The sequence below is a fragment of the Scomber japonicus genome, chromosome 5 (genome assembly GCF_027409825.1).
Source record: "Scomber japonicus isolate fScoJap1 chromosome 5, fScoJap1.pri, whole genome shotgun sequence".
Taxonomy (NCBI): Eukaryota; Metazoa; Chordata; class Actinopteri; order Scombriformes; family Scombridae; genus Scomber; species Scomber japonicus.
Genome location: NC_070582.1, coordinates 32,457,578 through 32,479,821, shown reverse-complemented (window position 1 = coordinate 32,479,821; position 22,244 = coordinate 32,457,578). Strand labels below are relative to the sequence as shown.

Here is a 22,244-nt window from a genome sequence, read left to right as displayed (position 1 = left end):
CTGTGTGAAGTGCCGGGTACAGCGTGTCTCAGACTGAATAACACGGCAACTCTTTCAGCCATCTACAACCAATCAGAATGAGCAGTAGTGATTTTAGCTACAATGGTGGCTGTCCTTGGTAAAGCTGTGAAATCTTCTCAAAATGTAGTAAAACTAATAAGCTTTTCTACTGTGTCTATATAATGTTTTATTATTAGTAATGTCATCCAGACACATTTTGAGTTAAAAAGACTTTCTCTTCAAGGGGGATGATGTTGGCCCCAACTGTAGCCTAAGATGTCAATTTACATTTGGCACAAAAACTGTCATATAGGCAAAGTGCTTGGCAGAGCGAGCGCAGCTGGCAACAGGCAACAGAATGACAGCAATGAAACATCTTCGCCTGCTGCCGTATTTCAGCTGAGGCAAAAAAAAAAAAAAAAAATGCTGAGGCGACTGCCCGGCAGTCATCCAGAGTTGCCCAATGTGTCACCGTTGTTTAAGATGCTTTTGGAAAGAGAAGCCCTGCCCGTTTTTTGGAAAAGATGTCCGTCTCATTTTTCACTATGAACAATATAGTCTCTATATCCAATAAACCCTGTTAAAACTACTCTATTTTATTATTTCTATTATCTTCTCTTCTATTGTGTGGTCTGGTTAGAGTTGTTAAATATAGATCTATTCTCAGCCTCTCCTGGGGGAAAAAAGTGAGATGGAGAAAGAAAGAAAGGAGAGAGGGAAGGCAAGGGAGGGAGGGAGCGTGGAGAAACCAAGGGCATGGAGAAAGGAGCAGGAGGGTAAACGGGCAGGGTGGGGCGAGAGGAACTTATTTTCCTCCGTAATGGATTCAAATAGACTCTTGGTATCAGACCTTTTTTAGTTTTTTAGCTGCATAATACCAGATGATGTCACTCAACGCAAAACCCACACAACTGAACGTAAACCATTCACGAGACATTTCTCGGTTTCTGCCGTGTCGTCAGCAGCTCACCAGGAAACAGATCATGTGTAAGGACACTGGAAGGATTAGCTTATTGCATATAATGACATATTCTGCTTTGGTTTACAAGCAAAAACATGTTTACCCATCTCTCCACTGTTAACGCTGCTTAGTGACCTGAATGATCGCTGTTACTTTAATTACTGACCCATTTAGAAAAAGCTGATTGAAACATGAATCAACGTTGAAGTTTAAAGTTTTGCACCCCCCTATGTCATGGTTTTAAAGTTAAATGATGCTGCTCTTAAACACACAAAACAGCCTCCAGTTATTTTCCATGTAAACCCCCCCCCCCCCACACACACACACACACCTGCAGCAGCCGTGCCGCAACAAAATATACCTCTGTCCTATTTTCCGAAGAGGACTTCTGTCTGCTTCCCCTTCTTTTGTGTGGCACATCCCAGCCACTGTACTTTGACTTCTTCTCTTGTCAAGCGACAGACCAAGCTTGAACTCATCCTTGAGATTTAAAAAAAAAAAAATCACCTTGCTGGACCAGTACGAGCCACAGTCCTACCTTTTTTTATTATATAGTATTAAAAAAGAGTAGTGACATCCTCTTCAGTTGTTTTAATCAAGTGAAATAACACACAAAAGGCCAAGGAGCCACTTTACTTCATTACACTGCGTTTAATATTCTGATCAGACCTCTTCACCGGTTTCTGCCACTGCAGCAGCAATATGGTTTAGATTTAACACATTGCTTCCTGCTAAGTAAAGCATGTTAGGATAGATTTTCTTTGGTAAGCACCACAGTATTTAAACCTTCATTATTTCATCGCTGAACAACTTTTTAATTACCATAGTAATAGCACGATACATGGAGGCCATGTTAGTCAACCAGGACCCATCTTCTCTTTTCTAGCTCTGCTGCGTCATTAGGAAGAAAGAATGAGTTTTTGATGCAGTCATTATCAGTCACTCTATTGAATTTTGGTATTGACATGGTTTCAAGTTTTTCACTCGCAGCACGAACTATTGTGCTTCCAACGTGCTGTCTTTCGTAAGAACAGAGGGATGAGAGTGAGAAAGGAGGAGGAGAGGAATACATTGCCAGAGAGAGAGAGAGAGAGAGAGAGCTCGGAAAGAAAGAAATGAGGAAGGAGTAGGAAAGGCAGCCAGCAGATGGGGGTTATAGGGGACACAAGAGAGGTGATGAGAGAGAGAGGAAAGGAAAGAAAAGATGGAGGGAAGCCAAGAGCACCCACATCCTCATACAGAAGAATAATCTCTAGCCGGCTTTGAAAAAAAAAGCACTTTCTCTCACCAGGTGCACTGAGATGAAAGCAGATAGAGCCAAAAAATGTCATCAGCAAATGAATATGCCATTATCTGACGGAGGTGAAGCAACGTTCCACCAACTTGAGATGCTGTTATGTCAGAGAAGTAAGGCCTGTGGTTACATAAAGGGTGAGAACGCAGCCTTTTCTCATGATGTTCAAGGCATAAATAATAAGCAGCACTACTTTACATCCCAGGAATGCAAATGTTCCACCCAGCACATCTCAGCTGCAGATGTATTGACCTCCAAGGCAACACAACTGATAAAGAATGGAGGTCGAGCATAGACACTCAAATGATTTCAGCATGTACAGATTGTCTCCTCACTTCTGCTATTTTTAATAATTAAGAAGAATGATGACGGATCAATATTGAAGTTAATTGAAACTTTCATTGATAAGGTGAACTGAAAAGTCAACGTTTTCCTCAGTGATTGTTCTTTTTAAAATGGCTAACCCACTTGATTTTTATAACCAACGACTGACTCCAAATAACCCCAACCCTCCAAATAACCCTAACCCTCCAAATAACCCTAACCCTCCAAATAACACTAACCCTCCAAATAACCCTAACCCCTCCAAATAACCCTAACCCTAACCCTCCAAATAACCCTACCCCTCCAAATAACCCTAACCCTCCAAATAATTGTAGAGAGTTGAGAGTAACCCTGTAAACTTAAAATAAAATGATGCTATGTTTGGGAAATAAATCGATATATTCTTTTCATGATATTTTATAGATATCATCTTAGATTTTGAATATCGTAATATGGTGATATGGAATTTAAAGACTTCATTACAAAAAAAATCATCATTTTCTGAGCTTAAAAGACTGTTTTATTATCTGCCTTTATCCACTTAGTCATTTATATCCAAATATTTTGTGAAAGCACCAATTTCAAAATATGGTATTTGGTCAAAAATATGGTGATATTTGATTCTGGCCATATCACCCAGCCCTAAATGATGCTGTTGCTCTTTGCGCCACAGTAGAGAACATTTATATGTTTATTCATTTTAAGATTTAGATGATGGCAAAAAAAGAAAATTTAGCTAATTGATAAACAATCATTTCTTGGTTCTATTATTGGTTTCTTCTAGCTCATATTGTAAATTAAACAAGTTGTTTTTTGTGTTGATAAGTCACTAACACATCCATTAAGGCTCTGGTAAATACCGAAAGCTACTAGTAGTTGCATATTATATGGAGTATTTTTGACATATTATGGATTTGATGGTTAATTGGAAGAAAAACCCCAGAATAGATGAATCTGTTTGTTTAGATTAGGGATGTCAAACATATGGCCCGCAGGACAGAACTGACCAGCCAATGAGTCCAATCTGGCCTACAGGATAACTAACTCTCTCCCACCCTGACCACAATACAGTCCTCTGAAAATAACAGTTATTACATATTGTGGTCATCATTCACATATTGAACATCAATCAGTAGTTTCTGTGCAAAATCATCTGTAACAGACTTAGATACAGATTTAATACTGTTGAAATTGCACTCATTCTTCTTCAGACATCTCAGGCTGTTTATCTGCTTTATTATTATATATGTTGTATATTAGTTCTAGGTTATTATGCAATGTTTTTACTGGTTTGGCCCACTTGAGACTAAAATGGTTTAAATGGTACTAAATCACTAAACAGTACGGCACTTTTTCTTACAATGACTCATCATGCCGATCATGTCATTGTGTTAGGTAAGTCTGATTGACGGCTTATGATACAAGACAATCAGTCGTGTCTTTATTTCAGCTTTTTGGAAAGTTTTAGTTTGACCATGTCATTGATGTCTCCTCCTGGCTATGACACCAGACACAGCTATAAATACATAACCAGGAGCATTGTCACATCTCCAGTCTGACAGCAGGAAAAGCTCTTCCCTCACTATTTCTAAATAAAGAGACCAGAGAATGTTTGTCATTGGTTTCGGGACTCATTTACTGCTTAATACGCTCGCAATGAAAAACCTCTATCACAATCATTCTGCTGAGGAAAGAAGAAGCTTTTCCTCTGTAAACTCACATTTATCATAACAGCAACTCAGACGGTGAGCCTCTCTCGTCTTTTGCTTTTTAGAGGACAAAGCACATAAAGCACAGCTGCCATTTTGCTGTGTTTTCTCAAGATGGCTGCCGTCACGCACACACACACTCCCGCACTCCCCAGTCGTTACATAAGTAGCGCTTCATCACTTGATTGCTCCGATTCTGCGTATAAGATAAGTAGTTTTGTTATATTTGAGTGGGATGTGAGTAATTAGCGTTTTCATAGGGAGAGTCGGTAGGAGGGGGGAATGGATGGATGGATGGATGGATAGATGTATGCAGGGGCAGCCATCTTGAGATGACACCAAAATGGAGGCTGCGCTGCCTGCTGTGTCATAGCAAGATGACGTGTGAAGAATCAGGATAAAGTTAAAGTGCGTACGCTTCTCTTCTCTGTGCGTCTGTATGAAAGTGCCAGCGTACGTTTCACTAATCTTGGCAGCGCATGAGAGCGCACATGAGAGAGGGGCAGACAAATTAGGATGGAAAAATTGAGCTGCAGCTTCTATTTCCCGTAGAGCAAATGATGGTGCGCCTGTTAAATCTGTCCCCTTAGAACTCTGCATTCTTTTTTTTTATATATATCTCAAGCCTCATTTTGTCCAGTCCAGCTAATATCTCTCCCTGTTTCTCTCTTTTCTCTCTCATCCTCTCTCTCTCTCTCTCTCTGTGTCTGTCCGTCTCTTTTTTGGTGTCTCTCTACAGGGCTTCTTGAAGAACGAGAGGGACAACGCTCTCCTGTCAGCCATCGAGGAATCACGCCGCAGGGTCAGTATCTGTCCAGCAGTGTCTGACTGCTTCTCAGGTCCAAAAAAAAAAAAACGAGCTACACATGGATGATCCAGCAGTGTGGGAAACCGGTTTAAAAGCATCTCCAGAATCAGACATGCTCAGTATCTCAGTATTAGTTCCATTATTTTCCATTCTCTATCAGTGAAGTAGTATCACTTTTAAAGCACAGGATACACATAATTAGACTCTGTAGTCATAGAAACAATAACTTTCATTATACCAGCTTTTATCTTTTGACATAATGTATTATCACGTTGATTATTTTTCTTCTGTCTCATCTCTAAATCTGTCCTTGTCTCACCCTTGACGGAGACAAGTGGCTCAGTTAACAAAAATCAAACGAGTTTTCAGCACTCGAGCATTTACATCACAATACGAGAGCACTTTTAAAAAACTAAATTTTCTTAATTTCTGCTCGCTGTGATCTAAAAGTCCTTCTGGTGTGAACCTTTAGGGAATGCTTTCGAAATGGCTTCCCTGTTGTGCGGAGCTAATAGGGCCTGCGTTTAATTAGCTGCTGTTCCCATTATCTTCTCTGCTCCCTGAGAGAGAGAGAGAGGGAGAGAGGGAGAGAGAGAGGGAGAGAGAGAGGGAGGAAATAAAGGACTCGTGCGCAAGGATGGAAAAAACCAAATACACTAAAGATTAAAAAGAGCACAGATGTTAAAATGTTCTTGCAGGTTTGATTGACAGGTGTGATTTCTATAGCTCTGCATTATAATAAATGTGTGCTAACAGGCTGTTAAATGACACTTCACTCTCCTTGTCCAGTCAACATCAACTGCTTAACATGAGTATGATCTCATGTCAATTTGTGCCTGTTTATTTTTTTACTGCTTCTTCTTTACATTTTCAGTAGAGCTCAAATGATGCTCCATTTTTGAGGCAATTCATTTTATATTTTTGTGATTACATAATACTCAAACCTTTTTAGATGAGGATCTTTTTAAAATTCATTATTGTCTATAAAGAATCATGAGTACCAAGCAGCACATTTTATCAGTTACAAAATAAACTTGTCAGTGCTCTCTGGTGAATAAAACTGCATAAATAACGGAGACACTATTTCTAAATAACCTCAAATCTCTCAGCTGTACTGACATATTAACGGGAATACATTTCAAAATGTTAAAAAGTAAGAGCTTAGGGAATCCAGGCAGTGACCAATTTTAACCAGTAAATGGTGACTCTAGTCTAGATTTGCATCTCCCTGAGCTGGAAGGATTCAATTATCTCATGTTCCCATTATCTCACTTTGAGTCTCTGTGGAGAGTTAAAATAGACGGCAGCTTGTCCTGGTGGAGCAGCACAATCTCCACATGAGTCAAGGTGTGTGTGGGTATGTGTGTGTGGGTGTGTGTGTGCCCTTGTTGGGCTCATCTTTATGTTCTTTACATGTACAATGAATGTGTTTCTTAGGCTATACTGAATAAATCTACTGTAATGTTCTACCGACGCTGTTAACATTGGTAATAATGTATGTTTCAGACTTTCCTGTTGGCTGAAGAGTACCATCGTGAGTCCATGCTGGTCCAATGGGAGCAGGTGAAGCAGAGAGTCCTGCACACACTGCTCGGAGCAGGAGAGGACGCTCTGGACTTCAGTCAAGACGTGGAGGTACAAAAACACACAACACAGCTGCTTTAACAGAAAAAAGCCTGCTACACACATCAGATGCTAGTGTAATACTTCCTTAAAGGCAAGGAGCTTTTCAATTTTGCAAAGCACTTAGCGCTGACACTATCGAGAGTGAAATCCTTTGCTCATGGTGAAGTTAAAAGTATGTCACTGACAGTATATGTTGTATAGGTTAATTTGAGGTTGTGGAATTCACCCAACTCTGCACTGGCCCCTCTGTTTGACAAGATCTGTCATAAAAAATGAATACAAGGCTGAAAGAAAACGGCAGGTCCACTGCTGTTGCTTTTTAATAATGAAGAAGTCAGAAGAAATGTCTATTTTTGGCCTCTGTCAGTGTTTGGTAGAATTCATTCCTAAAGCCAGTCCGCTCTCAACTCACTCATCTGATATTTTACAGTTAAAGAATTCAATTCTATATAATTTAACACCAGTTTCAGTTTATTTGTGACTATACAAAAAATTCAACAGCAGACGTCTGGAATATTATAGCACTGTTTTCTTTTATTACACCAGATCAAGATTACAACATATTCTATTAGCCATTAGAAATGTTCACATACTATGCTCTTTGTTAATAAAGATGTGTGTAGAGAAAGAAATCCTCACACATGGATCAGAGCGCATCTCCTCCTGCACACTGACAATAAAGAACCAGAACAAAGACACAAGGATGCATCGCCTCGTCTGCTGTTAAATGCTGCACTTGAACACACCACAAAGGCTACAGGCCTCCTGTTACGCACCCGCCTCCTTCTACTCGAAAGGTCAATCTAGTCAATAATGTGTGTTCCTGATCTAAAAAGACAACACAGAAAAGCGAATAAGGCCAAAGTAGGCAAACATTTTTATTTTCCGCTGTGAATATGATTCAAACAAAGAGATGCTCGGAATATAAATCCAGAATATATTTCATCTAACTGTGCTTTTTATAGGTAGATTAAAGAAGATTTTTAGGCTACATTGATTATCTCTGCTGCTAACATTGTGAAGTCTTGAGAAGTCTTACCATGAGCGACAACACGATAACACAGCGGGCAATTTTTCAGTTGCAAGTACAATTATGAACAAAAAGTGTTTACCCAAGCAGAGCTTCAGCTAATGAGTCACAACATGAGTTCAAGTGAAAACCCAGTGGTATCTTAGCAATGCTCCAGTCTTCTCTACACTTCACTACAGACTGTACAAGGACACAATGACTAATGACCTGAAGAACTATAACAGGAAAGGAACTGAAGAAAGCAAACGCAGTAAAAAAAAACTTCTATATTTTAATATATTTTAGCTGTCCACCCACTAACTAGAATAACTGTATAATATCCTAAGACTTTCATCAAGGGAGAGGAATGTGGTCAGGTTGTCAGTCTGTTATGGGTTGAAAGGTCCTCGAAACACAGAATATTCAGCATGAATAAAAGAGCATTTATATGAGATGTTAACTGATAATATCACATTAGTCACAATGACAATATCAGTGGTACATGATTAGCATTTCTTTTAAAAACACTCTTTCTCGTGTGCAACGTATGAAGTCATTTGTGTCCTCCGTGTGTGTTGTAGCCGAGCTTTGTGAGTGAAGTGACCGCTCCAGGAAGGAGCGCCCTCGACAGCGTGGAGGTGGCCTACGGACGACAGGTGAGTCATAATGAGTGTAATCATAGTAGTATCACACTGGCTTTTCATTATACTCAAATGGGGAGGGAGGGGGCGGGGGGGTCGAAGTGGCCTTTGTTTGTAGCATTGGTCTGTAACCATGTTTTGTTTTGCTGTTTTTTTAATCCTAGTTTTAAAAAGTGCTAAAAAGTTTATTTTGGCTTAAAATGCCTAAAATGTAAGTATAAAATAAACTTGAATAAATATGAACTAAAGCCTGAACCATGTTGGGTTTCTGATGATGATATCAATATTAAGAGTCAAACAAATATCTGCAAATATTTATATATTTAACATAAACACATAAAGAAACATTTTTGGATGATTATATTAGTTTTTTCAGATCCCCCTGCTGGACAAACTGTGTAATAGAGACACATTCTAAATTATTGTATGCATGTTTTTGGTATTTCTATATCGCAATTTCTTCTAACTTTGTAGACGTATATTGGCATCAGCACACATGTCAACCAGTAAGTTAATATCAGCCGCTAATATTGACCTGCCTGTTTATCAGTCCACTATTACAACTAACTCAAAAAATAATAATTTTAGTTCCAATTCTGCAATAAAAGGCTGATATTGAGGGAAGACCTTACCATTGTTTATGTAGCTATATGTAGGGATTATATGTCTGCCTGTGATAGATTCTCTTTCATCTATGAAATGAATTGGCTGTACAATAATCAAATGTTTCTACTGAACATAAAGTTTTGACTGTTTTAATACTTCTCTTTCTGACCTGACTGTAGTTAAAGTGAATTGAACTCAGATGTGTGAATTCTAACATGAATGCAGTTTGAGTCTGTGATGCCTGATCATTCAGTTAAAATTAGGTCACAGCAGGCAGATCAAACATATCGATTGATCGGTGTCGGTAGAGGGGGATTCTGGGTAATTCTCGCTCTCTCCCTTTGTCTCTATGTCTCTCCACCATCCCTCCTCCCTCATCATCCTGTGTGACCTTCTCTCTTTCCCTCTTTGTTTGTTTTGTCTGATCTGCTGTATGACGCATTTGGTCCGACCATGTGTCGACACATTGCATGCGGAGTCATCTGTCTAGTTTTTTTCATCTTTTTCGACGACCTCCTAAATATTTTGCTTCTTTTTTTGTTGTTTTTCGTCGTGAACCATTTCACTCGGTGGGCGTAGTGTTTTGCTTTTACTGGTGATGGAGTTGAGGATGGAGTTGTAGGCAGATTTACATTTTTTCTTAATACAAATGTAATAGCTTTTGTACATTTGGAGAGTTTATAACCTTTTTTTCTTCCTTTTTTTCTCTTTCTCTCCCTTTACAACCACCTCTTCCTCTGTCAGATCTATATTTTCAATGAGAAGATAGTGAATGGACACATTCACCCTAATCTAGGAGACTTATGTGCTTCAGTAGCAGAAAGCCTGGATGACAAGGTAAGAACATTAATATCATATGTGCTAGCATCATTCTCAAGTGTTTAGTTTATTTTACTCCCTGTGACTGCTCATATACATCCTGTTTTCTATATCAATTTCCATCACTGTCTCTCTCTTTCCACCAGAATGTATCAGACATGTGGCTGATGGTGAAGCAGATGACAGATGTTTTGCTGGTTCCAGCCAAAGACACCCTCAAGAGTCGCACTTCTGTAGAAATGCAGATGGCCTTTGTGCGTCAGGGGCTCAGCTTCCTTGAGAACAGGTAAGCATCCAATGCCAAGTCTGCATTTAGAAGGATTTACTCTTTTAGGATTCAACTTTTACTGGATCTAAGGAAAGCATATTAGATCTGAGCTAATGGTGATGAACTCCTATGTTTTTGTCCTCTCTCACAGTTATAAAAACTACACCATGGTGACCGTGTTTGGAAACCTCCATCAGGCTCATCTAGGAGGGGTGCCAGGAACGTACCAACTAGTCCGCAGCTTCCTCAACATCAAACTACCAGGGCCGCTGCCTGGCATGCAGGTAATCACTATGATCACGTGACTTACCAAAGCGTGTGACTGATGTTATGATAATCGACATTGACTACACACAGCCCCAAAAAAACCCACAGTGTTTTCAAATGTGTGTGTGTGTGTGTGTGACAGGACGGTGAGATAGAGGGCCACCCAGTGTGGGCTGTGATCTATTACTGCCTTCGCTGTGGAGACCTGAACGCAGCCATGCAGGTGGTGAACAGAGTGCAGCACCAGCTCGGAGACTTCAAAACATGGTTTCAGGAGTACATGAACAGCCCCGACAGACGGTGAGAAGCCCCCCCATATTTATTCTGCTGAGACTTCCAAATAAGTTAAGGAAGTTATAAACCGTATCGTAATCGTCGTAATCCGCTTCGTCTTTTTTTTCCGTCTCTTCCCTTCAGCCTCTCCCCAATTTCAGAGAACAAACTTCGCCTCCACTACCGCAGAGTGCTGAGGAACAGCGCTGACCCCTACAAGAGAGCCGTCTACTGCCTGATCGGGAAATGCGACATCAGCGATAATCACGGAGAGGTGGCGGACAAGACCGAAGACTACCTTTGGCTTAAGGTATATATATATATTCCTTTTTGATGCTTTTCTTTTGTAGCTTTTATTTGGTATTAGAAGCTGGTCTTTTCTCCCAATTTAGAAACCCATGATTACAAACACTGGTCAAAGCCATTGAATTTCTTGTCATTATTTTAACATCCTGCGTTCCTTGTTTTCATCTGTTCTCTGCAGTTGAACCAGGTGTGTTTTGATGATGACGGCAGCAGCTCTCCCCAGGACAGACTGACCCTGCCACAGCTACAGAAACAGCTGCTGGAGGACTATGGTGTGTACCTGCCTGTCTTTATCTATCTGTCTCTGTCTCTCCCAACTCTAATTTTGGATATATTAAAAAACCCTTCATCTCCCCATCCCACCTCTTTTCCCCTGTAGTACTTGAGAAAACAGTTTTGAAACCTTTTTTCCAAAATGTGCTCTGACCTTGTATTTTTCCATCATCCATTGTCCTACTTACTGTAAACTAAGAGAGAGACAACCGAAGACGAGCGTCAGCACTGATTGATCAGATTTTCTACCGTGATTGGATGAAGGCCATTTATTAGAATATCTCATGTCAGCGCTTGATTAAAAAAAGGAACCTCCGAAAACAGCAGGAGTTAATGAGTTTTTACCGAAAAAGGAAAACCAGTTATTCATACGATAGAATTGATGCGTAGCACCCTGAGCTGTCGGGGGTGGCGGGGCTGGGGGGCTGAGGACCACTGTGGACCGCTGTGAAATCAGAGCGTTCTTAAAGACTGCACACATTCACCAATTAGTGTCCCACCAGAGCAGAGCAATTGTTGAGAGATGAACATTGAGCTCTTGATTCTGGGTCAAGGTGACAAAGATTTTGGACTATGCTGTCTTTTTTTGTGTGTGTTTAAACAGCTGTGAGCCAACACACATTAAAGCCAGTCAGATGTTTTTTTTAATTTATTTTTTAATAAAAATGTCAATCCCTTAGTTATTTTTCTTGGTCGTGAATTGCAAAAAGCAGCAAAGTGTTTGTAGATGCAATATTTGTTTGCTGACAGGCAGAAAAGTGAACATAACAATTATTACTATTATTATTTTTATTGGGAACTAGCAAACAAATCACAGCAGTATCTCTTGGGCAAAGTCATAGTAGTGATCTAAATAGAAATTGTATCTTTTTATTGTGTGGTTGTACTAACAGGAAAGTTATCCACACCTACGCTGGACTGCAGAGAAGCCAATTCTAAAAGCCAAACAATCAATCCTTCTTTTCAAAGCTTTTTTAAAATTATTTTTTTAGTGTGTTTCACCACACGGGACTTGACACATTTTCACATGAATCCTGAATTGTTTGAGGAAATTGCTGCACTCACAGGTGCACCATGTCTGATGTAATCCCACTGGATTACTTTATCTAAAGTAACACTAATAAACAGACAGTTGTTTTTGTAAACTGCTTTTTTTTTTTTATTTCATCTAAAGTAAAGTCTGGTTTGAAGTGTGTACGTCTCCTGGATGATTCAACAGCTTCATATAATATTTCATCTTTAAGATCATCATGCTTTTGGTACTTTTAAACACTTACAATACCCACGAGGCTCAGCAGCTGTAGCTATGAACAAGAACCGACCAGAAGCAGAAGCAAGCTCAGAACACTTTGTCATTGTGAGCAGAAACAAAAGTTCACGAGATGAAGGAAAACCAACCCAGAATCTGAAGGTGAATTGATTTTAAAGCTGCCAAATGTAGAAATAGCAACACAGTCGCTCATCTTTTTTTTCTTTTTTTTTTTTTTTTACTGATGATTCAGCCAGGAGAGTTTCTCACCCATCTCAGCCTTTGGAAGCGCTACAAACCTGCCAGTCACCTGCTGTCTGTGCCCAAAATGAAACAACGCCTCTCACTTTGTCTCTATAAGATTTATCAAATGTCTTCAAAGTTAAAAGAACAGCTGCAGCTTGAATTCATTAATTTGTTTCCCATGGCAACAGATACAAACATGTCAGAATTAGGAGCGACGGTGATGGTTATAATCAGATTATGATTTAATGATGCTGACCTTATTTTAAAGGAGTAGTTCAACATTTCTGAGCAGAGTTTTTTTTTAATATCAATACCATTCTTCTATCGTGTGCTCTTCAAAGCTTGCTCCATCAATTTCAGATCACCCCCCAAACCCATTTCTAAATGAATAAACAGCATGCGCAACAGCACACACACACACACAAAAAAGGGGGGGGGGGGGCATGGGGGGCATTAGGGTTTTCTCTCCCACAGTTCAGAAAGCACAGTTTTCTCCCCTGGGTGTGTCCTTCTCCACAGGCCGATGCTGCTCGGTTCAGATAAGGCTGCACTCCTCTCCTCTTCCTCTTCCTCTTCCTCTCTTCTCCTCTCCTCTCCTCTCTCACCCCTCTCTCTTTCTCGGTGGGGAAGTGCAGCCTGAAGCTTCGTTCTGTTTTCTCTCTCTCTCTCTCTCTCTGCGGCTCGGCTGGCACAGTGCTCCTCGTTGTCCTCCATCTTGCTTCACAGCGGGATGTAAAGCCCAGAAACCCCCCCCCCCCTCTCTCTCTTTTCTCTCACGTACTGCCAGCACTCTCCTGCCTGCTCTGTCTGTCCTCCCCTCCGTTTCTCTGTCCCCCGTCACTCCTTCGCCACATCTCCATCCTCCTCTTTTATCCTCCTTCTCAGTCTCTCTCTCTCTCTCTCTCCTCACACCTGCACTGTTTCCCCTCCTCCCACTGATTTCCAACCTCCTTTTTTTCTTCTTCTTACGTGTCCTCTCGTCACATGTGCATTTGTTCTTTCTCGTTTCTTGTTTGCAACCCCCCCCTCACACCCACACTCTTATCTCTCCTCCCTCATCCTTTTTTCCTTCTCTTCATCCCTCTCTCCCTCTCTCCCTCTCTCCCTCTCTCTCTCTCTCTTTTCTTCTCTCATACACGCTTGCTTTTTGAACTAAAGTGCTGTAAGTGTGAGATAAGGCTATAAAACGGCTGACATGGTCCACCCTGTTCTACTCCTCAAACTTTCAGCCAGCAAGAGGATTAAGGATTATAATTAAAAAGTAAACTTGATGACTAAGTACCTGTGCTCGACAAAATGTTTTTGGAAAAATTCCTGCACGTTGCCATAGCAACTGTGGTAAAGTTGACCGGTGACCCAAGTTTCTTTGTCAACCATGAAATATTTATCAGTTTATTTCTGATTAAACATGAATATAAGGAAGTCTTACACAGTTCTTTAGTTTGACTGTCCACTCAGAACCGTGCACACTGTTTGATTGACAGCTCTCCCGTGAGCTTTGTCACCGCTGTTTGCGTGGGACAAATTATACATATTATTATTCTTATTAGAATATGTTTATTCCAGCGAGAAACACCTGTGTGGGTGAGCTTTTGTTCATAACACCACAGTATAGCAGTACATTTAATAAGCACTGTACGCTTTATACTACTGCAGGGTTGATCAGTTCACAGGAAACAGCTGCAGCTCAGAGACACACACACAAAAAATCTTGAAAATATTTAAAGAGTACATTTTTTCTCTGCAGAGCTTCAGTCAATCAATCTTTATTTTTATATAGCGTCAAATCATCTCAAGGCACTTTACACATAGAGCAGGTCTAGACCGTCCTCCTGGATGCATGATTTATGATGTTTTTATTTCTCATTACACATGGCAAAAAAATGTTGAACTACATTACATTATAATAATATGAATCAACTGATTTACAACCAAAAAAGTTACCACAGCTTTTGAATAGCTGTCCACTGTAGTGACCACTATGTGTGAAAGGGTTAAAAAAGACCCAACATTCCCACATCAGCAAGCACTTAATGACAGAAATTCTTCACCAATAGTTTACAATGTAGCATTATTGATTAACCCTTACATACTGTTCAGATGACCCATTTTTTTTATATTTGAGAGATGGAGAAAACACCATATGCACATTTCTATTAGCTGGACTATTCCTAATGTGACTACAGTATACAAAAATGGAAATAAAATGCATATTTTTAAAAATGTTTGGGCAGCTGATGCACATTTCTGTATTTGGAAATGTACAATGTACAAATTTGATTTCAAATTCATCATATTCTATAAAGATCATAAAATAATGATGGTGAATGTGTTTTCCACCCATAAACAAATAGAAAATAATCAGTTTGCTCTCTGACAACTTCATTATTTATTAATTACTGATGGGGAATTTATGAATGTGAATTGGTGTAGAGACTAATTATGAATCAGACTATGAACGGTATTTAAGGGTTAAAGAGGACAAATGTACTTGAAGTCAAATATGTGTAGAATTAAAAACTGAAATATAAGGAAGGTATATGTGGAATGTGTGGAAGGTGATCTCTATTCTGAATTTCCCTGCAGGTTTAAATAATACAAAAAATACTTTGTTGAACTTTAAAGCTACAAACTGTTTCATCTAATCCACCCCTCTTCTTTCATTTGTCATCCAACAGGAGAGTCTCATTTCTCAGCCAGCCAGCAGCCCTTCCTGTATTTCCAGGTGTTGTTCCTCACAGCTCAGTTCGAAGCGGCCGTGGCTTTCTTGTTTCGCGTGGAAAGACTGAGGAGTCACGCCGTGCACGTGGCTCTGGTCCTGTACGAGCTACGGCTGCTGTTGAAGTCTTCCGGTCAAAGCGCTCAGCTGCGTGAGTATGATCTCCTTCGTTTTGCGGAGAGAAACTATCAGGGAGAGGGTTTAAGTTTTTAAAGGTGTCGGTCTCTTCTGTGTGCAGTGAGTCAGGAACCTGGTGATCCTCCAACGGTGCGTCGCCTCAACTTCATCCGTCTGCTCATGCTATACACTCGCAAGTTTGAGTCCACTGATCCACGAGAAGCCCTGCAGTACTTCTACTTCTTACGGTGAGTAAACCCTGCAGTCTAGGATCCAGAGAGAGAGAGAATATAACAAATATTATATCTGATATTCACTAACTGGTGTTGATGTGTTTCTACAGGAATGAGAAGGACAGCCAGGGAGAGAACATGTTCATGCGTTGTGTCAGTGAACTCGTCATCGAGAGCCGAGAGGTGAGTGACCCCATTTTCCACAGACTGTGTCGTCTTCTGTCGGTACTGTTAATATCAAGCTGATATTACCTCATTATATCATCATATCATTAAGAAGCGACCTCGTCTGAGAGATCCTGATCAATGTCAAACCTATTCTGTATTTTCATCTAACGAGATAGAAACTAGAAAATAAACTGAACTTTCCTCTACTTATAAAACAGTTAAAGCTAGCCATTAAACATGTAACTAAAAATTGCATTATTAACTTTTTGGACAGAATTAATTCATTGATTTATTAAAACTTTAATCTGAAATCTTTTTGAACTGGACTTAAACTACTATGTCTGTACTTTTTGATTGATTGTGATAGTTTTATATTTATTTCAAGGTTGTTGTCATTATATAACAAGTGTGCCAGCGTTCTTGATGTAGTATTTTTAATTTTGTCTCTTTCCAGTTTGACATGTTGTTGGGGAGATTAGAGAAGGACGGCAGCAGGAAGGTACGAGCAACTCTTTGAGCTTCCTCAGCTCCAGTTTCATCTCTAGTCACGTCTCTCTGTTTCTCCTGCTCATTCTTATTCTGGCTCTCTTAGCCACTGTTTGTCTTCTCCTCTCTGCTCAGTGTGATAGTTTCAGTCTGCCAGACACGGTCAGAACTCCCTTCAAAACATCCACAGACAAGTTTTGACACTCCCCTCCCCTGTTTAGCAGCGCTCTGTTCCACTGTTATGGATCAGAAAACACTCACCACGGCGCTTCAGTGTAGTTTCCAAAGTTTCTTGAAGTTTCCCACAGTGTCTGCAACCCCACCCACCACACACACAAACACACACACCCTACCCCTCCCCTCTTCAAATTCACACTGCTACATGTTTCCTCCCACCCACATGGCAGCCACACTGTGTAACATTGTCCAAGTCTACACACTGTGAAGTTAATGCTGCATTATATTAACTTCTGAGCTCATGCTATGTTAATTATATATGACAGTGTTGGTTACTTACAGTATGAATATAATCTTGCTTACAACACTACAGATTTAAAAAAAGAGTGAATTTCATACAGAAAGAAACTACATAAAAGATATTTGAATATTTCTTGGGTTAAATGGGTGATGCAGAAACTGGGATGAACTTAAAAATATATATTTATTCTTCTGAATAGATTATGACAAAATAGGCATAATCATGGAGCAAGAATCATATTTTGTCAGAATCTTTGTTTAAAGGGAGAAACCTGATGACAGATTCTTTGTCTGTGCTCTGATTATAATCTGCTACATGAAGGGTAGCTTTGATGTATCTTCAAAATAAAACAATCAGTGAGACTGACAGACTGAATATTGAGTGCTATGATAAAGCTTCCTGATGCATTTTGCACCCCAACATTATATGAAACAGAGAGAATCATGATTGGTTCAAATAATTCAAACAATGCATATTTTTGTTAACCATAAAAATATTGGTGGTTGTTCTAATAGTTTTACTTTTATCACAAAAATGTGTAGGAAATAAGCTTAAAGGGTTATTAGTCACTAAATCAAGTATATTCAAAGTCAATTATAATTGCTTAGCTAATGTAAATGCTTCCTCTGACATACAGTAATTCATCAGCATGTAATTCTGCCTAAAGGCTAACAGGATCCCATTTCACGCTTATGAATAAACAGTGTATTAAAATGTCCACTACCATTATTTATAGCATTATTCATGCAGTACTTTTCCTTTTCACTGTCTGGATGTCAAATACATGAAACCCCCACACTGCTGTATGTTTCTCATGTTAAGTTTCTGGAATCAAACCATCAACTTAAGTTTAGTCATTCACTCATCTGGTGATCAGCTCTGTAATACACTCATTCTCCTCTTCTCTCCTCCTCTCTCCTCCTCTCTCCTCCTCTCTCCTCCTCTCTCCTCCTCTCTCCAGCCTGGAGTCATAGATAAATTTGCAGGTGACACCAGAGCCATCATCAGTAAAGTGGCTGTAGAGGCTGAGAACAAGGGTTTGTTTGAGGAAGCAGTCAGACTCTACGAGCTGGCCAAGGTGAGCAGATCTCTCTCTGTGTTTCCACACCGTTTCCCTGCAAGGACTGCTCCAATTTGCATCTGATGGTCCGGTTTTAAAAATCTGTTTCCCTTTCCCTGCGCTCTCCGTCTCTGTGTAGAACCCAGATAAGGTGTTGGAGCTGATGAACAGGTTGTTGAGTCCGGTCATCGCTCAGGTCAGCGCTCCTCAGTCCAACAAGGAGAGGCTAAAAAACACAGCTGTGGCCATCGCTGAGAGGTAAAAAAAAACCCTAAAAAAACACAAACACACACCAAGCACTATTTAAAACCTAGTCAAGCTCATAGTTTTCTCTTTCCTCTGCAGGTATCGCTCTCAGGGTGTAGCAGGAGAGAAATCTGTTAATAGTACATTCTACTTGCTGTTAGACCTGATGACGTTCTTTGACGAGTACCACGGCGGTCACGTGGACAGAGCCTACGATGTGAGTACAAGTCAAGTCAAGGTGTCAGTCATGATCGTAGTACAGCTCCTCTGTTAACCTTTTCCCTCTCTGTGCTTCTCTGTCAGGTGATGGAGCGTCTGAAGCTTCTTCCTCTCAGTCAGGAGAGCGTGGAGGAGAGAGTGGCTGCCTTCAGGAACTTCAGCGATGAGGTACGATCAAGCTCCCAACACCGATCAAGATTTTGAGACTTCCTTATTATTTCTTTTACTCTTTCTAAAAATATAGTCATAAAAATAAAAAAACTTCCCTTGTGTCCTCAGGTGCGTCACAACCTGTCAGAGGTGCTGCTGGCCACCATGAACATCCTGTTCACCCAGTACAAGCGCCTGAAGGGGGCGCCAGCAGGAACACCAGGACGACCACAGAGGACCATAGAGGACAGAGATATGGTGAGGAAATCATTTTGGTTACAGCAGGATGAACTAAAACATTCAACACAAAAGATAAACTACTGTAAGAAATGCAAAGACAGGTAAGGTGCAAAGCCTAATAGATATTATTTATAAGGTCAGCACCAGTATTGATATTAAGTGTCAATGACGTGATGCAACCCAGTGTTAATTAGTCTAGTTAGTATTATTTCATAAAAATCAGATTATATACAGAAACAAAAATATGAACAAAAATATGGAATAAATATAATCCACTTTTTCAATGCAACACTGTGTTTCAATACATTTAACATAATTTGTCACAATTATTTAGACACTAAGGTGTAAATGCTCACAGAGCACATTCAAATTTAAATGTAGAAATACTCAAAAAAATAAGTCTTTTCATTTGATGTTTTAAAATGAAGTCATTATTAGTATAAGTCCACTTAAATACACTGTAGGTGGATAAAGTATTTAATATTTATCATTCTTTTGTGGTTACACCATTTGACATTTTCAGCATTTGAGCATTCAGTCTTACTTTTGGTTAAAAAAATGTTGCAAATGTCATTTCAAATGATATAAAACCAACAAAATGACTAAATGTACATTTTAACAAACCTGATGCTGCTTTTAAAACTATTTTTAAAGATATTTTTGGATTACTAATTTTACCAAACCTAATTTGTCACTGACCCTTAAATCTGATTAAATCTGGGCTTTTTTTAAATGAAACCCATAAAATGAACAACACATTATTAATAAGGACACATTAATTAGGTAATTTAGGAATAATGACCAAAATACTGTACATACAGAGTGGGACATTTCTTAATAAAAAATAAGGTTGTCATCGATATCATAAAATATGTAATGGTGACACTTTTATAAATACCTGAAATATAGTTTTGTCTTTTTATATGTAATTAGTTGCTACTTACTGGCTGACATATACATACTCTGAGCTGGTATATAAATAGATATATGATCATTATTACCAACATTGGTGTTTTCAGTGTCTCTTGATAATTAAAGGAAACCAGTTCTATGATCTTGCATCAGTCTTTGTTGTCACAATCAAACACAGAGAAGCAGCAGCTTGTTATTTACAGGCCGACTTTCCACCATAAATTCTCTCCAGCACATTTGGATCTCATCAGGATGCACAGTAACAGGGTCATCGTGTGTGTCGGCAGTGTGTTAACGTTCCACATGTCCTCTTCTTCTTCTTCTTACAACAGCAACTGCGCAGCCAGGCCAGAGCACTCATCACCTTTGCTGGTATGATTCCCTACAACATGGCCGGAGACACAAACGCAAGACTGGTGCAGATGGAGTTACTGATGAACTGAGATGCCCACACACACACACACACACACACACACACACACACACACACACACACTTACATACACTTACACACACTTACATACATACACATTTTTTGTTTTGGCGACAGACATATTGACACACACTCACTCAGTCGCATTCATCAGATAACATCTTTACATCACCCGTTCCTGTTGTCAGTCTGTTCTTTTTCTTTTGTTCCTTTTCCCATTTTGTTGTTTCATATTTGTATCATTAATGATTTGGAATAAAAAAAAAAAAGTTTACCTTTCAGTTGTCTTTTTTTTTTTTCACTTATTTCCATTTCATTGACATTTTTTAATTTAGCCTCATTTTTTAAAGTGTTTGTTTACAGTTCTGCATCTACCATCAAATTAAAAGTCTTTTGCCATTTTACGACAATCACAGCAGTTATGTCCTGACAGTGAACCTCTTATATAACTCCTCATAGCTTAATCCACATGCTCACACCTTGCACTGTGCTTGTATCAACTCACTTTGCAGCAGTAAGAAACATAATTGTCTATGCCGTCCTTTCTGTTTCCATTTCTGTCAAACCACAGCCAACATATTAGTACAGCTGCTTTGAAAGAGGAGACATTATATTGGATATATAAACATCACCAGAGGGACAGTCAGCAGTTCAACTGTTAGATCAGAGGAATATGCAGAGAGAAACCTTTTTATCAGACACAAAGAAAAGGCATGTTGCTGCAACACTGGTGTGAATACAATCTACACAAACAACTCTTGACACTACCTCGAGCTTTTCTATCTACACAGTGAAGTGTTGATGAAATATAGGATTGAGGGTGTCTTGAGAACTCCCTCTGCTTCGACATGTTACCGTCTATAAATCATTACGTTGTATGCATTGTGGGCCACAGCCATGTTTTTTTCCCCACAGGCTGTAGTACAGTATCTGTGACACTTCCTGTCCCCTGGCAGATGGTCGGTCGGTTGGTTGGCTTGAATTTAGCCGCAAGGACTGGAGGGATTTTTCTGTCTGTCTCTGTATCAGAAGGGTGATTTGTGGGGTAACAAAGGAAGGAGACATATTGAGCACAAACTGCTAAACATGCATCCTAATTAGTTATATTAGGTCAATTTAAATTTGGGAGGAAAAGCAGTGACTATTCAATAAGAAATTCTGCCTGTTTTAAAGAAGGAAGGAATGAATTTGTCCCACTTTGAGCGCTATATTTTTACCATTGATAGTCCTGCTCACTCACTCTACTTGAAATTTTTACATTGTTTGGTTTATAAATATAATTAAAACTTTAATATCTGTTATACTTTTTAAGAAATCTCAGTTTAGGATTTTATACTTTCTAAGAATCAGTGTTCATGAATTGAATAGTATTACCTAACATACACCGAAACCACCCAGCAGTACCTTTTTATAATCCACCTGATCTAGCTTGAACTGTCTAAGCAACAACCAAGCAAATACCCGGTCCAAACACTTAACAGGGTTTTTGTTTTTTTGTTTTTTTAACTCTTCAGAAACGGTCACCCACAATCCCCTCTGTTAAATATGTGGCCCGCACTCTCTGTCCTTCAGTCTGGCCTGAGAGAACACAGATGGAGGCTCATTCTGTCTTGGCTGCTCCACATACTGTACAGAGATGTGGAGTTCATTCAGGGCAGCAGACAGAGCTGAGCTACATTATTGCAGCAGAAACCCTCCAACACTTAATAATAGGTAATATCCCTAAAAAATACCCTGGCAATAATCACAAAACTATTATTCTTTGCAGTTTTATTATTATAAAGGCAGTCCTTAATTTAATGATGCCTTAGTAATGGTAGCAGCTCAACATTGACTCTTAAAATTAGATTTTTTTGTATAATCTCTAACAGAGAAGAGAATTGAAGATCTATTTAGTCATTGTGTGTGTGTGTGTGTTTCACTCCGTCCAGCAGCAGAAGATGAGCCTCTCAGGTGTGTGTGCTGCAGCTGGTGTTGTGAATCAGGCCGATGACAGACACCTCCTATTACCCGGCTATTTCACAACACCAGGGTGGCACCGCACCACTGCCGACGAGACCAAGAATCGCTACACGATGCCGCAAGAAAAGAGCTAATCAAATCA

The 22,244-nt window shown here is 39.6% G+C and overlaps 1 protein-coding gene across 2 annotated transcripts in view; it reads left to right on the top strand.

The window, feature by feature from the left end:
- Positions 1-20,419, top strand: part of nup93 (nucleoporin 93) — a 37,045-nt gene extending 16,626 nt beyond the window's left edge. For both annotated transcript variants that reach the window (XM_053318778.1, XM_053318777.1), the window contains exons 4-22: positions 5,028-5,090; positions 6,603-6,731; positions 8,313-8,387; positions 9,723-9,815; positions 9,944-10,083; positions 10,217-10,349; positions 10,475-10,632; positions 10,750-10,915; positions 11,090-11,183; positions 15,358-15,549; positions 15,637-15,763; positions 15,859-15,931; positions 16,371-16,415; positions 17,842-17,958; positions 18,080-18,198; positions 18,286-18,403; positions 18,490-18,573; positions 18,685-18,813; positions 20,040-20,419. In XM_053318778.1, the coding sequence (XP_053174753.1) occupies positions 5,028-5,090; positions 6,603-6,731; positions 8,313-8,387; positions 9,723-9,815; positions 9,944-10,083; positions 10,217-10,349; positions 10,475-10,632; positions 10,750-10,915; positions 11,090-11,183; positions 15,358-15,549; positions 15,637-15,763; positions 15,859-15,931; positions 16,371-16,415; positions 17,842-17,958; positions 18,080-18,198; positions 18,286-18,403; positions 18,490-18,573; positions 18,685-18,813; positions 20,040-20,150 (2,166 nt within the window). In that variant the 3' untranslated portion in view covers positions 20,151-20,419. The remainder of the gene's footprint in view (positions 1-5,027; positions 5,091-6,602; positions 6,732-8,312; positions 8,388-9,722; positions 9,816-9,943; positions 10,084-10,216; positions 10,350-10,474; positions 10,633-10,749; positions 10,916-11,089; positions 11,184-15,357; positions 15,550-15,636; positions 15,764-15,858; positions 15,932-16,370; positions 16,416-17,841; positions 17,959-18,079; positions 18,199-18,285; positions 18,404-18,489; positions 18,574-18,684; positions 18,814-20,039) is intronic.
- Positions 20,420-22,244: the final 1,825 nt, after the last annotated feature.